General features: G+C 39.5%; 2 protein-coding genes and 1 non-coding gene across 3 annotated transcripts; 1 reads left to right on the forward strand and 2 right to left on the reverse strand.

The window, feature by feature from the left end:
* The first annotated feature begins 926 nt into the window (after positions 1–926).
* Positions 927–7037, forward strand: LOC103437982 (uncharacterized). Its single transcript, XM_008376515.4, has 22 exons — positions 927–1068; positions 1189–1296; positions 1432–1508; positions 1592–1669; positions 1784–1915; positions 2051–2101; positions 2182–2322; positions 2434–2556; positions 2709–2786; positions 2941–3033; positions 3105–3227; positions 3377–3460; positions 3835–3933; positions 4054–4242; positions 4906–4981; positions 5119–5222; positions 5306–5565; positions 5653–5739; positions 5815–6048; positions 6150–6228; positions 6334–6397; positions 6573–7037. Exons 2-22 carry the CDS (start codon positions 1212–1214, stop codon positions 6689–6691), a joined length of 2376 nt encoding a protein of 791 aa, XP_008374737.1. The 5' UTR covers positions 927–1068; positions 1189–1211; the 3' UTR covers positions 6692–7037.
* A 766-nt stretch (positions 7038–7803) lies between these two features.
* On the reverse strand, positions 7804–8947 carry LOC103437980 (uncharacterized). The gene is made up of 2 exons (XR_003774176.2): positions 8224–8947; positions 7804–8060 (listed from the first exon to the last, which is right to left on the reverse strand). It is a non-coding gene; the product is annotated as an uncharacterized protein (transcript).
* A 4021-nt stretch (positions 8948–12968) lies between these two features.
* Positions 12969–17084, reverse strand: LOC103437979 (uncharacterized). The gene is made up of 9 exons (XM_008376514.4): positions 16675–17084; positions 16374–16547; positions 15432–15837; positions 15059–15342; positions 14892–14960; positions 14739–14795; positions 14579–14631; positions 14413–14488; positions 12969–14224 (listed from the first exon to the last, which is right to left on the reverse strand). The coding sequence occupies exons 1-9, from the start codon at positions 16716–16718 to the stop codon at positions 13288–13290; spliced, it is 2100 nt and encodes a 699-aa protein (XP_008374736.1). The 5' UTR covers positions 16719–17084; the 3' UTR covers positions 12969–13287.
* Between the last annotated feature and the right edge of the window lie 451 nt (positions 17085–17535).

Below are 17535 nucleotides of genomic sequence, written 5' to 3' on the forward strand. Positions count from 1 at the left end.
ATAACATTACTCTTATAAAATTACGTTTGTGTAGTGTTTTACACATAAAAAGGTCGATTTTTTTTTTGGTAAACTAAAAGGTCAATTTTTTACATGTGTTATTGACAAGGAAATATGTTGAAAAAACAAAAATTAAAGTTTTTTTTTTGAAATTGTTATAAATACGTAAAAGTTAGAGAGATAATCTTTTTAGTGAATGTAGCGAAGCATGTGTAAAATGTCACACTGAAACTATAGCACAAAAAGATAACAATTAAAAGGCGGAGGAATAGATGATGTTATTGATCTTTCTTTCTTTCTGTCTATATTTTTGAAAGTATACGGAGTGCTATATTTATAGAGCAACTCCAATACTGATGCATTAATTATACATTGAAAATTTACAGCACCCTTTTGGAAAATATGATCTCCTGCATCCCCAAAGTCAATTTCAATCTGTATGGGCATTGAAAATGTGTGTGTGTTTGGGCATTCTATTTCCTGCTTAAAGAATTCAGCAAGGAATGGCAGCTGGGAAGCTTTTCCTTTTATTGCAAAATGCAGTAGTTTGGGGGGGGGCTTTCAAGAGTGCCGCTGGTCTTGGGTTCCAAGATCGGCCAATTCGGCAGCGGATCTTTTGGCTTCGTGACGTTGTAAGGAAGTATGTGATCTTATTTGGGACGACACACCCCCATCTTCCCTTATTCATGTGTTGTGTAACGATGGTCTTTCATGTCTTCATTAGGTTTTTGTGGTAGTGTGAGGAGGGACGCTTTAGCACTTGGTGCGGCGTCCAGATTTCTTGTAACCTCCTTGCACTACTTTTTCTAGTCTGTGTTGTTGGCTGTTTGCCTTTGTGTAGGCCTTCTTGTAATCTTGGGCATCTTTGCCTTGATATTGCTATATCTTGTTTCCAAAAAAAAAAAAGTACATTAAGTAAAACGCAGCGTTTTGAGCTTCCCCAACCCTACGTCGAAAAAACTTGGAAGTCCGAAATTTCATACGCAGTCCCTCCTTTCTTCTTCTTCTCAACCATTCTCTCTGTTTTGGCGGCACCGCACTGAGTTATCGACTGCGGCGGCGAGTACGGTAAGCTTTTTCGACCCATCGCTTCATCTCTCTCTTTCTATATATATATATGTTTCCAACTCAGCCTTGCTGCTTACTCGGTATATTCCTAATCGTTACTGCACTCGCCGCCGCCTGCAGCGTTTCTCCCTGCAAGCGTTGCGATGGGAGGCTCGCGAGCTCAAGTAAACAAGCAGCACAAGACGCGCTTCGCTTCAAAGTCATCTCGCAATCTCCACAAAACTTCAGGTTCTCTCTCTCTCTCTCTCTCTACTTTCTCGCACTTCTTTTTTTTATTCAGCCTCCTTTTCGTCGAAAATTTGAGACGTAACGGCTATGAAATTCAATCTCTGTGTATACGTTGAGTGTTTTTTGGTGCTTCAGAGAAGAGTAGGATCGGTAAAACTGAGCGCAATGTTGCCAAGGGAGCTCGGGCGGCTCGCCTTCAGCGGAGCAAGATGGTAATTGATTTCGAAATTTCCAGTCTTTCTGTTGTTTTGGTTTTTGTTTTGTATGTCTAATTCGCAATTTCGATGCTTTGTAGCTTCGAGAGCAGAAGCGAGCGGCTCTTTTGAAAGAGAAGAGGGCTTCGAGTGGATCAGCAAGTCCTCCCCGTGTCATTGTGAGTGTTTTGTTTGCAGTTGGCATTGATAGAGAAAAGTGTTTCGAGTGGACTAATGCGCAATTAGGATGCTTTTATCAGCTGTATAATCGTTTGAAGTTCCGCTAATGGCAGGTTTTGTTCGGGCTTTCTGCTGATGCGAACCTAAATTCACTTGCTGAGGATCTTTTATCCTTGTTATCTCCACAAGGTTATGAACCCGCATTTCCAACAGTTGCTTCTCCTGAGTACAAGCTGAGAACGACGGTACCCTGCCTCTGCCGCTGTATTTTAAGTTTTTAGTCGAATGACTATCATATAAATGTTTTGTGTTGGTCGAGTAATTAACATCCATGACTGATGTGAATAATTTTAAGTATCTAATTCATGTTATCTTCTTAGGTACTGAAAGCACCTCATGGCGATCTTCCAACATGTATGGAAATGGCCAAGGTAAAAAAGTCTGTCACTTGTGTATTCTTCCTAAGTTTTTGCTTGTGTTGCTTCTGACATAAAAACTCTTTGAGTTGTAGGTTGCTGATCTCGTCGCCTTTGTGGCATCTGCGAGCTCTTCATGTGAAGGAAGCACGTCTGACTACATTGACTCGTTTGGAAGTCAATATCTTTCTGTTTTTAGGTCCCTTGGTTTACCAAGCACTGTGGTGCTAATTCGTGTATGTTTGTCTATCTGCTTTATATATTCCTGGAAATACTCGCAAAATAGGAAAATTAGGTGTGCGCAATTTGACATAGGATTTATTCTCCTTTTTGCTTCGTGCTTGTAGGATCTACCTGCTGACATGAAAAGAAGACATGATTCAAAGAAAATATGTACGTCTAGTCTCGCTTCTGAATTTCCTGAGGATTGTAAATATTATCCAGCTGATACAAAGGATGAGTTGCACAAGGTAACTGTTGACTCTAGATTCTTTATCTTAGGCTTATGCTTTCTATGACAAAACTCAGAGTGGGTTATAATTTTAATGAAGTTATTTTGTTTTGTATGTACATGATATCGTGCCTCTCATAGATTTCCTTTGTCATCTTACTATAATTGCAGTTCATGTGGCTCTTTAAGGAACAAAGGCTTTCAATTCCTCACTGGCGAAGTCAACGGGCTTACCTGATGGCCCAGAAGGTGCTCATTTTGAACCTATCTAAGTACTTCATTGTCATTCTTTGTTAGGTAGAGGTGGAAACCATTAGGAAATTATAGGGGAGAAGTTTTTCTAGTTTGGCGAGGCATGCGTGCCTTGTAGAAGAACAACTATTCACATTTTGTATTTTTATAGGTTGATATGGTAGCAGATGATTCCAATTTGGGAAAATGCACCCTTCTCCTTACTGGATATATACGTGCTCGCAGTCTTTCAGTGAACCAACTGGTAATTAGTTCATCCAAAGACATGTCCTTGGTCACATGATTTGGAAGTTGTCTTATTTTCCTTTATATCAGGTTCATGTTTCTGGTGCGGGGGATTTCCAGCTGTCCAAAATGGAAATTCTCAAGGATCCATTTCCTTTGAATGCAAGAAAAGAGCAAGATGCCATGGACTCGGATGAAGTGGGTGATGCAGAGGTATTAGCTGTTTTATTTGAATATAAGTACAATGTCTATAGAATAAGTTATTTCCTTTTTAATGATGAGATTTGATGCGATTAATTTATTTTGTGAAGTATTTTACATTTGAAATTTTGAAATATTATGTGCTCTTTTTCTTCTTCAAGGTCCTTCGTTCTTTGGTTCCCGATCCTTTGAAGCAGGAGGCTTTACTAGTTGAGAATGTTCCTGATCCCCTTGCAGGTGAACAGGTAACAAGATTACCTTTCTTCTATTAATTATTTGTCTTACTCATTTCCATTAACATAAATATGGGTTGATATTAAGAATATGGCTTGCATATTGCTAATCCAAGAATGAATAAAACAAAAGTAGGGGGATTTGAGTGGAATTGCATGAACTATAAAAGTAGAATGTCATGCTAGTAAAATTTTGCACCAGAGCATTAATTACTTCAGAGGTATGGTTTTGACATGCCAGTCAGCTTTTTCCAATGCTCCTATTTCGCTCGGCTAATGTGATATACTTTCAGATTTTCTTACTTTATTATGAAGTTTGGTGAATTATTGGACTGGTTGTGGGACAAGTTACAACTTCACACAAACCTAAATTCTTTTTTTGTCAGACATGGCCAACAGAAGCAGAAATGGCTGAGGCTGAACAAAGTCAGAAGCAAAAAAAGAAGAAAAAGAGGGCTCTTCCTCGAGGCACTTCAGAATACCAGGTCTGCATCTTTTCTTGTCAATTCCTTTAATTCTGAATGTTTCTTTCTTATATGTTGGTCACATATTTGTTTGTTGATGTTGAGAGGTGACGGACAGAGGCATGATTTCGGTTCTTGCAGGCTGCTTGGATTGTGGATGATACAGATGAAGAGGAGTCAAGTACTGATGATGAAGCTGATGGTATGATATTGGATGAGAGGGACGGTGGTTATCCTGGTCAAGATGACAATAATTATTCAGATGAGAGCGACGATCAAGCTTCAATAAGGGACTCTGATGGAGAAACTGATGTTGATTCAGTGATGATGGTGAGCTTAACACATATATTATTTGTGCATCAAGTGATCTTTATTGTATTACAAGAATTAGTCGGTCTATCTGTTCTCATTGAGAGGGTTTCTGATCTAACATGAAGACTCACCAATTAACATGGAATACTCACCAATTAACATGGAATACTATCATGTTGTTATTCATTTTCAAATGTAAGGAACATTAAGATTTAAGAATACCAAAATACCAACCACATCCTCTAATCATGGATCACAAAGGTAAATTGTGGTCAGTTGCTTTTGGTCAGATATTAATTCTCAATGGTCAGAATCCTAGTGTTTCTCTAGGGTAAGCTGAACCACTGACATAGTACTTCAGACAATAGGTTTTAAAAAAGGTGCATAAACCACTCACCTTAATGGTTTGAATTAGAATGCTGCATAGGAGGTTTCGCTCATGAGTATCTATTTGCAGCACTTTCATTAATAAGTAAAGAATTCATCTGCGAGCATTTAAGGTTTATGGGAATTTTTCAAAAAGGAAAAGGACCCAGTGTTTATTTCTCTGTAAGAATTCAATTGTCGCTGTACTTGTACTGGTCAGAATGGTAATATTTATGTGCTGTCATTAAGAATTTTATTTTGTTTGTTCAAGTTCTGTACATTATAAGAATTAACTTTTTAGTCTTTGTTTTACAGGAAGGTGAAAACTTGACCAAGGAACAGTTGGAGAATGAGATTCGAAAAATAAAGCAAGCACATGCTGATGATGAGGGTACTAGTCTTTTTAGCAATGTTCTTTCTGTCGCTATATGATTTATATTATAAAAACTATATATGTAGCACCTTTCAGTCAATGTATTGGTGCTGCATTACCTAGTTGGCTTATAATGGTTATTTGTTATGTTTCAGAATTTCCGGATGAAGTCGATACACCATTAGATATTCCAGCAAGAAAACGTTTTGCAAAGTATAGGGGACTGAAGTCCTTCAGGACCTCTTCATGGGATCCCAAAGTAATATTCATGTAATTGTGCAATAGTCGTTCACTCTATTTGTATCAATTGTCAAACTGACGTATGTCTTTGATGAACTTCAGGAGTCTTTGCCTGCAGAGTACGCCAGAATCTTTGCATTCGATAATTTTAACAGAACACAGAAAAATGTTCTTGCTAAAGCTTTAGGAATGGACCAAGAAAACAGCGATGACTGCGCCACAGCGGGCTCATATGCAAGGCTGTATATCACAGAAGTGCCAGCTAGCGTTGCTTCTAAATTATGTATGCATGCGAAGACAATTCCTGTTGTAGCATGTGGTCTTTTGCAGCATGAGTCCAAGATGTCTGTACTTCATTTCAGGTATCTTCTAGTTGAGAAAAATTTGCATTTCTGTGGTCTTCTGAAGGGGAGGTTTTCTCATGATTGTTGGTGATCTATGTTTTGCAGCATAAAGAAGCACGACACGTTCAGTGCTCCTATCAAATCCAAGGACGAATTAATATTTCATGTTGGCTTTCGCCAATTCATTGCCAGGTAGTATCTCTGATGCCATCAACTCTTATACTTATTGAATTTTAGTGATTGACGCTTTTGCTCATCACTTTGCAGGCCAATATATTCAACTGACAACATGAACTCGAACAAGCATAAAATGGAGAGGTTTCTACATCCAGGACGTTTTTCCATGGCTTCTATTTATGCCCCAATCTCTTTTCCTCCACTTCCTTTGATAGCTTTGAAGAGTTCTGAAGGGGTAGCCGCTCCACCTACAGTAGCTGCTGTTGGTGCACTGAAATGCATTGACCCTGACAGAATTATACTAAAGAAGATTACTTTAACCGGGTACGATTCATTCTTTACTGTTGGGGGTGGCGACCTTTTGTAGTACAAATGTTTTCCTTCGAAAGTTTTGATTTATTAAACCACAAACATATTTGATGCAGTTACCCTCAACGAGTATCAAAACTGAAAGCTTCTGTAAGATACATGTTCCATAACCCAGAGGACGTTAAATGGTTCAAGGTGAGATAGCAGATAATCTTTTAATTTTTAAATTTGTTTTGTATTGTGTCGAGAAAATTCACTAGAATCATTACGGTATGTTTTTAATGTCCTTGGTGGTGGCAGCCTGTTGAAGTATGGACCAAATGTGGTCGTCGTGGTCGCATCAAGGAGCCTCTTGGTACACACGGTAAGATTACAGAGCAATTTATTCTCTTTTTCTTTCACCCCTTCCCGCTATATCGATTTTTCAAGTCACTGAAATCTCTGACGTACCCAAATAGTTCGAAACAGATCGTGCTTTGTTGTTGCATTTAGGTAGCTATTAAGTGCCTTTTTTTTTTTCCATATGATTTTTGTTTCAGGGGCATTGAAATGCATCTTCAATGGGGTCCTCCAGCAGAGTGACACCGTATGCATGAGTTTGTACAAGCGTGCGTATCCCAAGTGGCCGGAACACCGCTTCCCAATTCTCGATGCTTGATACCCCTGTGTGCGGGCGCGCGACACTCATCCTTAAGAGTGCTCCCCGATTCTTGATGCTTGATAAGATGGCGTCTTGGACGCGTGAAACTCTTTCTTCAGAGACGGCTTTCAAGCTCTGAAGAAAGTCACGCGTCTTGTATATGGGAATGAAGCTCTGGTTCAGATTGTTGATTCCAGTTTCCAGTTTTGCCTGCTCGGACACCCGAAGTCTAGTGTCGAGGACGTAGTTGTAGAATCGCTGCTACTTTCTCTTCTTTGGAGAACAGAGATTTGTTTGTGTTGTGTAAGTATTGATTCTCCATTCTAATTTTCTAAGTTATACCAGCTTGCCATTTTATGTTTAATGTCGGGGCTATGCAAGAAATCGCTTTTAAAATGATTGAAAGCGTTTTTGGTGAAATTGAATTTTAGTTTTACTTTTAAGTGCCTTTTGGAAGAAACATCAGATTTGTGTTTTTTTTTTTTTGCAAAAAGCACTTAAAAGTTTTTCTTTATAATTCACTTGAATTTTTATTAGGGAGTAGTTTTAAAAATATTCATAAAAGTGTTTTCAGTTATTTTAAGAACATTTTGAAATGAGTTCTTATTTTACTGAAAATGTATTTATTTCAAAAGAAAATTAATGAAAAGGGTTTGAAAATTTTGAGTTTTAACGATAATGACAAAATAAAGGGTAAAGTAAATAGTACTAAGATTGATTTTTTAGTGTAAAAATATGGTTTCTCGTTAAAGTGAATTGTACGGGAACTTTTCGTTAATGTTCTCTTATTTCAAAGCCAATTACGCATTCTCTTGCATTTTAATAGGATGGTGCTATCTACACACCCATTTTTACCTCACACACCATTCTCAATTTCCGGTCATCCGATTGAATGAATTGAAGAAGATCAATAGATCAAAAGTTAACAAAGGTATGTGAGAGGTAAAATAAGATGTGCGTATAGCACTACCCTTTTAATATTCTAATATGAGATTGATTTGAAATACTATTATAATGACATTTTGATGCATGAAAGTACGTATTGTAGTGTTATCACTCTCACTCTAAGGTCGATATTTCAAGTTAATTACGCATCGTATATCGTCAGAATACGGACACAAAACAAAAAATTTCTCATACAAACGTAACACCAACTCTTAAAAATGTGGTTCAAAATTTTCAATTTCTCAACAAAAAACAGGAGCAAAAATTAAAAAGAACAAAAACAGCGAAGCTAATCACCTTATCCTCAGGTTGTACGTATTTCAATCTTCGATGAATATAGCACTCCTTTCAAAAAAATCTACAGAGACTCTTCAACCTCGTCCAATTTCTCTCTCTTCTTCATTTCAATTTCATACTTTCTCAGCCTCTCCCGCACTTTCTCCTGCAATCACCCAAAAACCGACAAATAAATCAGAAATTCGAGTTCACGCTATTATTCCAGTGTTTGGCAGCTGAGAAAGTTGTAATTTTCTTTTCTGATGAATTTTTCCGGAAACCAAACAGAGACAAGAGAGCTAATTAAAGAATATGAATGTTCGACTGACCTTGTAGCTTTTCTCGGCGCGGTCCATGACGTAGAAGCCGAGAATGCCACCGAGAATGGTGCCGGAGATGATCCGGACGTAGGCCCAAGTATTCCCTGCCATTTTCCCTCTCTTTCTCTCGCTTTCTTTCCTTGATTTTCTCGGGAAAGTTTCAAGCGGCGCCCAGACGGTGGGCGTGGATCCATCGACTTGTAAATGCGTTGAGTCGGACGGGTCAGTGAACCGGTTAATAGATCCAATAGGCTTGCGATGGTTGCGGGCTTGGAAGAAGGTTTTCTTCTGTTGTGGATTTTGCTTCTTTGGGCTTTCTGCAAATTTTATGGGCTCTCATTTGAGTTAGCGGTGCCATTTCGGTATTTATGTCACGTGCTATTACAGCTACAAACAAAATGTTCCCTTGACAGTGCCACAAATCAGAAGTTTCATTACTTGTCTCTTGTATTCATAACATGACACCGGTATGTCATGCAAGCCATGAGCCATAGTTTGAGTGGATACTGACACCACTTCGGCATGCATGTCACGTGGTGTTGTAGTTATTATTAAAACATTTCTGTGTTAGGATTGTAAATCGTGCGTTCATTATTCGTTTCTTGTATTCATAACACGACATCAGCATGTCACGCAGGCCATGAGTTATAATTTCAGTGGACACTGACACCACTTAGGCATGTAAGCCACATGTTAATATGAGTATAAAAAGTTTCTTTGACAGTACTATAAATCGTAAGTTCATTATTCGTCTCTCACATATGGAAATCAACATAAAGGCTGTATCTCCTCATATTTGGTTTTCAATATTTCTATATTTCATTACCCAAAATGCTTCAAATCTTTTGATTCATTTTGTAATTCTCATGTATATTTCAGTATATAAACTAGGGGTGAGGATGTATGTTTCTAAACATCTCCTAGTTTCTTGCTCACAACACACCTACAAAGAAGTGTATAATCACAGTTTAATTCCTAGTATGGTAGAATTTCGAATTTCTCTTTCCTATGTCAAAAGAGATCTTAGGTTCGAATTATCTATCTCTGACTGATCAAAAGAAGAAAAAAAAGGCACTTCTTTTTCTAATGTTGAAAGAAACGTCAAATTTGAATTCTTCGTCCTCCTTGATAAAAAAGAAAATAAGATAATTTGATTTCTATAATGTAATTTCGTGCCATTATTTGATATAATGTGTTTGTACGTCTTATTGTATTTTTTCTATTTCTTTCACTAATTTAATTACTTACATATTTGGTATATAATTTACTCTCTACTTTTCTGAGAAAGCAATTGTCAACATGAAGTAATAACTTATGAGAACAGAAAACCCATGATTTCTTTCAAATAATGAGATAATTTGAAAAGCTAGAAACCTTGCTAATTTCTTTTTTTTTTTGTCATTTTTATTTATATAATTAAAAACTAATTAATGTACAAGTCGGGCTTCTTGTAGTTGAACTAAATTGTTAATTATGTGAGTATAAAATTGATGATAAATGCAGAATTGGAAGAGTGGAAGTATATATTCGAAGCTGTTTACTGCAAAGGGAGTGTTTTGCGGGATGAAGTTGAGAATATAGCAGACGAACTGCGGCAAGTGTAGTTTGGTCATGTACTAATCTGACAGAACTTGCTGATTAACACACAATCCGCTGAATACTCCCTACTTACGTACGTTACACTTAGTAATAATATACGCATGTACGAGTATTTGGCGGATCTGAGCAAGTTTTGTCAGATTTTTGCATGGCCACATGCCACTCGATCGGCGCAGTTCTTCTGCCATTCTCAACTTCCTCGAGCACTTCTTTTGCAGTAAATAGCTTCGAATACTTCTAGGCTTCCTCCAACTCTGCAGTTGATTCCAGAAGAGACCTCTTTAGCTTCTCCCGGTTCTTACACTACCATACCTACAGAATCCCCCAAAATTAAATTTCTGTCCAAATCCAAGTATCTGATATAAATTAGTCCACCTATGCATGTTCTTATGAAGACATTTTCGGTGTACCTAGAGCACGATCACATGAAGTTACTATTTTATTCAAACCATCACATGTGTATCTGGTTTAATTAATATAACCTTTATATAAGTGGAACTTTATATATCAACTATATCGTCCACCCTTATTATAACACGTGAAATGATACATCACGTGACTTGTGTTTTCGATACCTATATCTCGTCCTCTTGGTCATATATAGCCGTTACATTTACCTTGAAACATGCCTAATAACAAGAGTGAGGTGGCAAAGAGCCATCCACCAGGCCCCACCTAGTGAATAGTGCACTGCACAGAGGACGAGTATATAGTGAGAGAGTGAGAGCTTTGAAAACACAAACCAAAACCTCTACTTATCTCTCAGTAATGAGTCGGGAGTCACTGAGTCAGTACGCTTAGATCTGATCAGAAGAGAGATAGAGTAGTCAGGCTTGTCTTTCATATTTCTGTGCAGGTTTCTTCAGGTGATCAGAGAGAAGAATCAATGGCAGCACAAGCAGCAAGGTATCTAGTCATGGTGGTTCATGGAACAGCAGCCATGGGGCCCTAATGGAACACCGCTCTCTCAGACTACCTTGAAAAGATCTGTCAGGTTCTTCCGTTCCCATCAGCACGGACTAAATCTTGTTTTGAGTTTTGGAACCTAATCCTCAAGGAAAATCGCGAGGAGAAAGTCAAGGACACCAAACAATGCCTACCGGGAGACTCCATGAGAGCTAGCTATCACAAATATCAGCTCAGGAATACAAAACGCTGATGGCGGCTATAAATGCTGCAAGTCGCATCCAAACATGGAATACGTAAGCGTTCCGCAGCCCTTTTCAGGTACTCAGAAGACCAATAGGCCTTGGTCCCCTGTGCCCCTAGAGTGAGCCAAAGAAATTTCTCGGGACAGCGTGGGACAAACTTAATTGGTGCCTTTGTTGCAGGAACCGCAGTTGCAATAGTGCCTCACAGATTATATGGTGGGCTGGAGCTTGCAGCTAGTTCTACTTCTAACCAAACACCCCAAGACGAAACCTATGTTCCAGCATGGGAGGTAAAAGTACAGCTTCATGCATAGGATAATCAGTGTAATTTTGCCGCAGTTCAACAAAATTTATCATTTTTTGAGTTTCCTGATTAAGTATATGTGATCAGACTTGTATGTTAATTTACCTTTGCCTGCTTTCAGGGAACAATATCCTCTATGAATCACGATCAACTAATTCCGGTAAACCGAGCCAAGGTATGATTTAGTAATCATCTGAACTTGTTCATCTCACACACAGCCATAACAGATTATTTCGCTAAACATTTGATACGAGACTTTTTTCCTTACACTAACAGGCCTATAGGAAGGCCTCAACACCGCAACGGTAAGTCCAACATCCTCTCTCTGTGTTCCGTTTATCTGGCAACTTGAATCACTCTTTGAGGCTTACAGCGGATTGACCAGAGACACTGCAGATGGGCAATGTTCTGCGCAGTCCGCTTTCAACAGACTGCGAGTCTAACAACAAAAGCCACTCTTTCCTTGTTCATATCAATGTGTGAGTGTGTACGTATGCCTCATCTTAATACGTATTTATCTTCCGGTGTACCAGATCATGCCAAGGTCACACACATCCTCAGATTTGAAGTTATGAATCATCACCCAATATTTGATAATCTGAGAAATAATGAGCTGGTAAGCCGTCTCCTAATGAAAACAAATTTTCAGCGTTTTCTCTACTCTTTTGTGCTCATCTCAAGTCTATTAATTTGGATTTTCAGTGTTCTAGAATCGGCTTCCCATCTCAATGGATGATCTTCCCCCTGCCGAAAACCACACCTTCATCGAGACTGTTTTCCCTTCGGTGAGTGAGAAAAGATATATTTTACACCCCCAAGGGGCTATAATTGGAGATACTATTGTTTCTGGTGCAGAAGTTCCGATAAAAATGGGAAATGCCCTACCTTTGAGTGCTGTTTGAACTAATTGGAAAGGAACTTGACTGCAAGACCCACCCGTCGAGCAGGGATGAAAGTCGGCCTTAGTGATCCGACGGTGCCGAGTGGAAGGGCCGTCGTTCAATGGATAAAAATTACTCTAGGGATAACATGTTGATCTTCTCCAAGAGCTCACATCGAGGTGCACTCATTGGAGAGGAACTTGACTGCAAGACCCACCCGTCGAGCAGGGATGAAAGTCGGCCTTAGTGATCCGACGGTGCCGAGTGGAAGGGCCGTCGCTCAACGGATAAAAATTACTCTAGGGATAACATGCTGATCTTCTCCAAGAGCTCACATCGACGGGAAGGTTTGGCACCTCGATGTCGGCTCTTTGCCACCTGGGGCTGTAGTATGTTCCAAGGGTTCTTTTTTACAAATTCGCTATATGTATTTCATTCGAGGATACTAGGATTAAGTCAATCAACGTTTCAACTAAGCTACCTTTAACCACTTAGGAACCCTACCTTCCTCAACATATTGGCGAAACATCTGGCGGTTTGGAACGGCATCATCTGCTTCATCAACAACATCAACATGCCCAAACACATGGTCTGCAACAGCATCCTCTGTTGCATCACCTACAACAGTATGCTCCAACAGAAACAACGATTGGGAGGATACCGAATCCCTACTAGCTTTCGGGAACACAAAAACGGGTTCCGACAATGATTTGTACAATCTAGTCAGAAATAGTACTCAGTAGTACACCACACGAAATTATACCAAAACAATGTACACAACTTCTCATGGTACAAATATCAAAAGAAAAGAAAGTTCAGTTGATGAAACATACTACGCTGTTATTTAACGTTACATGATAGAGACATGATTCCCAGATCCATTACAACATATACACATCGGTTTTTGTACAAAGCTCAATCCAAGGTATATATATACAAGCCTTTGGACAGTTAACTTCCGGCGAAAAAATAGAGGGGGAAGAAAACGCAGCAGTAAATCTTCACAACTGATTGCCCAGGAGTAAAGACTTACCTGACATATTCAATCATCTACAACAATAATCTGCACCTGAGTATGTAGCACATGCCAAATCCTGAAGGAAAAAAGACGGAAATGCATGGGTTTTCTCGAACTCGATCAACTAGTAGCTGGGGTTCTCTTCTTCAACTTTACGGCCTTCTGACTGGATTGCTGCTTTGGAGTTGGCTCAACAAGCAGCAAGCGTGACATGACATATGCCAAGAGTTCTTCTCGGTGTGAAAATGTGAAGTCCAGATGGGCGTACTCAAACTCATTGTAGGATACGTCAACATCAGATTCCTTCATCAACTTATAATGTTTTCTGACCATCGATGGCCGTATAACCTTGTCCTTTCTTCCAGCAACCAGATCAACAGGAACATCAATAAGCCCATAGTACTCCCCCAAGTCGAATGGCTCTGGACATCCGTACACCTCCATATTAGCAGAAGCACTCCCATAATCAAACATTCTAAACTTCCCTGCACGCTTCATTTGTGCAAGATGGAGAGCCACTCGGAATGATACCCCCGGCATGTCATTCATGTTATAATGTGGTAACCCTAACACGCCGACCCAATTTGAGCTATCCCCACCAACAAAATAACTCATTAAGGTCTGAACCAGTCCCCCAACAGCGGGATAGTTATGGAAGTCTCGCGCCAACTTGTTCAGAAGCATGCGAAAGAACCTGGTTGGTATGTAAAAACCAGGCACAAGAGGAGCCAGAAGAGGAGCCAATAAAAGAAAAACATGCTCCATAATCGTAAACATAAAGGTGGAATCACCATGGAAGCCAGCAGGTGATAGTAAAACCAATCTGGAGAGTCTGTGTGGTTTCTCTTCTATTCTCTGTGTTATAACGTACATAAGTACTGCTGCTCCTCCCAAGCTATGGCAAATTGCACAGAGTTTGTAAGGTTGACCATCATTTGTTTCTTCATCAAGATCAGGTTGACTAAGTTTCAATTCAGCAGTTTTAACTTGGTGAATCTTCTCTATCATTGCAGGAATATCCTGAGTCCCGTGCTCATTAATGGAGTACTGCCAATACCTGCATTGGTTTCTATGTTCAGTAACTTTGTTCATACTAAGGTACTCTATGGAAACTGCTACTTTGTGCTTAGAAAATCCAAATATATTGCAACCTCATTCCACCCCCTTGATAATTTGAGTTCGAGAAGGAATCAAGGATGAATATTTCATATACAATATAGCATGCGGGTCACATAAGCAACTTACTGTCGTGAGGAAATATTTTTGTTAACATGTTCCCTAGAAACCAAGCCACGAAAGTTCCCAAGGAAAACATCATATCCTGCAAAAAAAAGTGCCATTAGCATATTTCTAAGCCAATACAGCTGTCTGTACTGCAAGCTGTATATGCTTTCAAAGGAAACATGCTAACCTTGATCGTAAGCTGCAAATGCTGGTGAACCAACCACCCCATTAGACACCCATCTGGAAAAAGGAAATAACCCATTAGAGATATTGTAGCAGGAAGGACAATGCATCACTCTGATAACCAGTTCTAGAGCACTTGAAAAAGGATAGAAGAAATAACTTACCCCATAGATGAATCAAATACTCCATGTTGAAGATAAACAGCTTTCCGGGAATCACGTCTGCAGCATCACAATACAATATTAGACACCGCAATTTTTAAACAAAGTTATTCACCAGGGAAGGAAAAAAAAAAAGCCAATACATCGATTATATACCTCGGGAGTCTTTCCAAGAGAAGAACATAGCCATCATTGGTGATCACATGAATAGCTTCATATGGGTACCTAATAGAGAAAAAAAGAATGAGCAATTTGCAGATCACGAAATATTCAAACAAAAAGTGAAAGGTTCTTCAATCAAGTAAGCAGTACCAAAGCCTTACCCAAGCTCTGTTATGACATCCTGACAAGTACGAGCATCGGTATTTAGCGAATGCTGAAAAGAAGTATTCCTTTCTTTAAGAGCTGGATCATTCTCTCCAAGTGAAGCTGTGGGAACAGTAACTTCTGAATCATTACCATGACTATATTGAACACCACCGCTGCTCAGTGAACACCATCCTGATAGTGTTTTAAAAGCCACCGAAGGTGAAAGAACAAAATGTGCCGCCTTGTGAACAACATCAAAAATAGCTTCTATGAATATCTCGATTGCTAGGTGAAGATCCTGTTAGAACAAGTTAAAGATGAGAAAAATGGAAGAGAAAACAAATGTTGCATGTTATTTTAAATGGCATAATTAGCCTGTGAACAGACCTCAATGACTCCACGCCTCCTATCAGTGGTTCGGTGAACAATGTGATCCTTGAGAATCTGTACTTTACTTATCGTTTGTGAAGCCTCATTGCTTCCTGGTGCAGCAGAGGCTTTTGATGATCTAGAATAAGACAACTGCAAAATGCGAACTGGAATCCCGAGCAAAAACCTCGCGGGAAACAGAATCCAGAAAAATATGTATCTGATCCACATCCACCACGACCAGCGCCTATCGTGCTTGCTGAAACTAGAAGCCCGCGAGGCTCTTGAACATTGAGAGGATGGTGATGCAGGAGATATGTCGTAATCACTATCTTCATCTCCGTATGCATAATCAAGGTTCGAACCATCAGAATCGGAATCCACAGAAAGCTCGTGTACAAAATGATTGAAAGAGGACACCCCACTACAAACATCAAGGAAAATGGACATGTCAATCAGCAACTAATATTGATGCATCAAACGTTACAGTCTTACAAGAAGGTAGATAGATATTACATAAAAGGAACTAACTTTACATACAAAATAACTACTTCCCACCAGAATATACACACATTGATTTGAATAATCCCAATTCCAACAATCACAGAACAAACTGCCAAGTGATGGAAAAATTCCAAAATTCTGAATTAAGTCAAAATTTTCGTACAAAATAGCTACTGCCCACGAAAGAATTACACCCTATCCATTCATGTATGATGAACAATCCCAATTCCACAAATAAAAAATAAATTGCCAAGTAACATAAAAAATTTAAAATTTCTGAATTCAGTCAATTATACATTCAAAATAACTACTGCCCACCAAAAAATTACACTCATTCATCACGAACAATCCCAATTCCCACAATCACAAAACAAATTTACCGAACGATAGAAAATTCTCAAAATTTTGAATTCAACGAGCTTCCATATCTTTCCATGATCAAAACCCAAAACTTACTTCTCCATCCAGCGAGGAAATCTGGGTCCCCGAAACGTTGGCCTGAGCTCCCATCCATGAATGCCTTCGAGAATGTTCGCCTTCCCCGGCAGAAACGTCAGCAACAGAGCCGAAATTCCATTGATCAGCCGCACGACATTGTTCAGCGATTCGTACGTGAACGTCTTCACAGACCTGCAACCCACCAAAATAAAACCAAAACCCAATTTCAAAAACGATTCCAAAAAACCAAATTCGAAATCTTTTTCCAAAAACAATTCGAACTCGAATCGATTGGTAAAAAGAGAAGGAAGACTCTCACTCTTTGGTGACGGCGATGACGTTGTCAACGAACCGTTGAATCATCAGTAAAATCAAATTAAAAAAAAATTGAATTAAATTTCTGGAAAATTCGAATTCGGAAACTACAGAGTCCAAACCAAAGAGCAACGCTTCTCAAAATCTCAGAAGGAAAGCTGCTCAGTTGGAATCCCTAAACGCAAAAAATCCGACCGTCAATTGGGAAGAAAAATCGAGAGAAAATTTTGGGGACCCCGATATTTGAGGGAGTCGAAGACGGCGAAGAGAGGGAAGGTAGCGGGAGATCCTTTGCCGTACAAGGCGGAGGGGCAATACACGCGGCGGGCCCTGATTGGTGGAGTCAAACGCGTGTCGCTTTCTCCTTTTTTCTGGATTTTGTGTTGTGTTTCGCGAGAACACGTAATGGTACCAAATAGGGGCTCGTTGTACACGTGATTCCGGATAAAATAATCAGGTGGGGCCAGCATGAAATTAACGGACAGGATTTTACGACGGTCAAAGGGGTTATGCGGTTTATGCCGTGTGGCTTGCGAGTTTAGAGCAGTGTGGGACCACTTGAGCTTTACGGTGTCACGCAGCCACGGAAACACGAACGCGGCGGGTGGCGTTGCTTGGAAGTTAGGAGAAATGATTACATCTTGCCGACAAACCACGAGTTGGTGACTCAGTGGTAAATGACAGGTTACGAAATTTTCTTAAAATTAAAAACTAGAGGTTTTGGGCTCGAAACTTGCTACTTGTGTGAAAGGCAGACTTGTGGCCAGGAGAAGGCTGAAATGCCTCTGTGAATCTTCTCAGATCCCGAAAATGGTGGATAACCTTACCACCAGTGGTCCTCCTTAAAAATAAAATAAAAAGGAAT

Source organism: Malus domestica, chromosome 06, assembly GCF_042453785.1.
Source record: "Malus domestica chromosome 06, GDT2T_hap1".
Classification (NCBI taxonomy): Eukaryota; Viridiplantae; Streptophyta; class Magnoliopsida; order Rosales; family Rosaceae; genus Malus; species Malus domestica.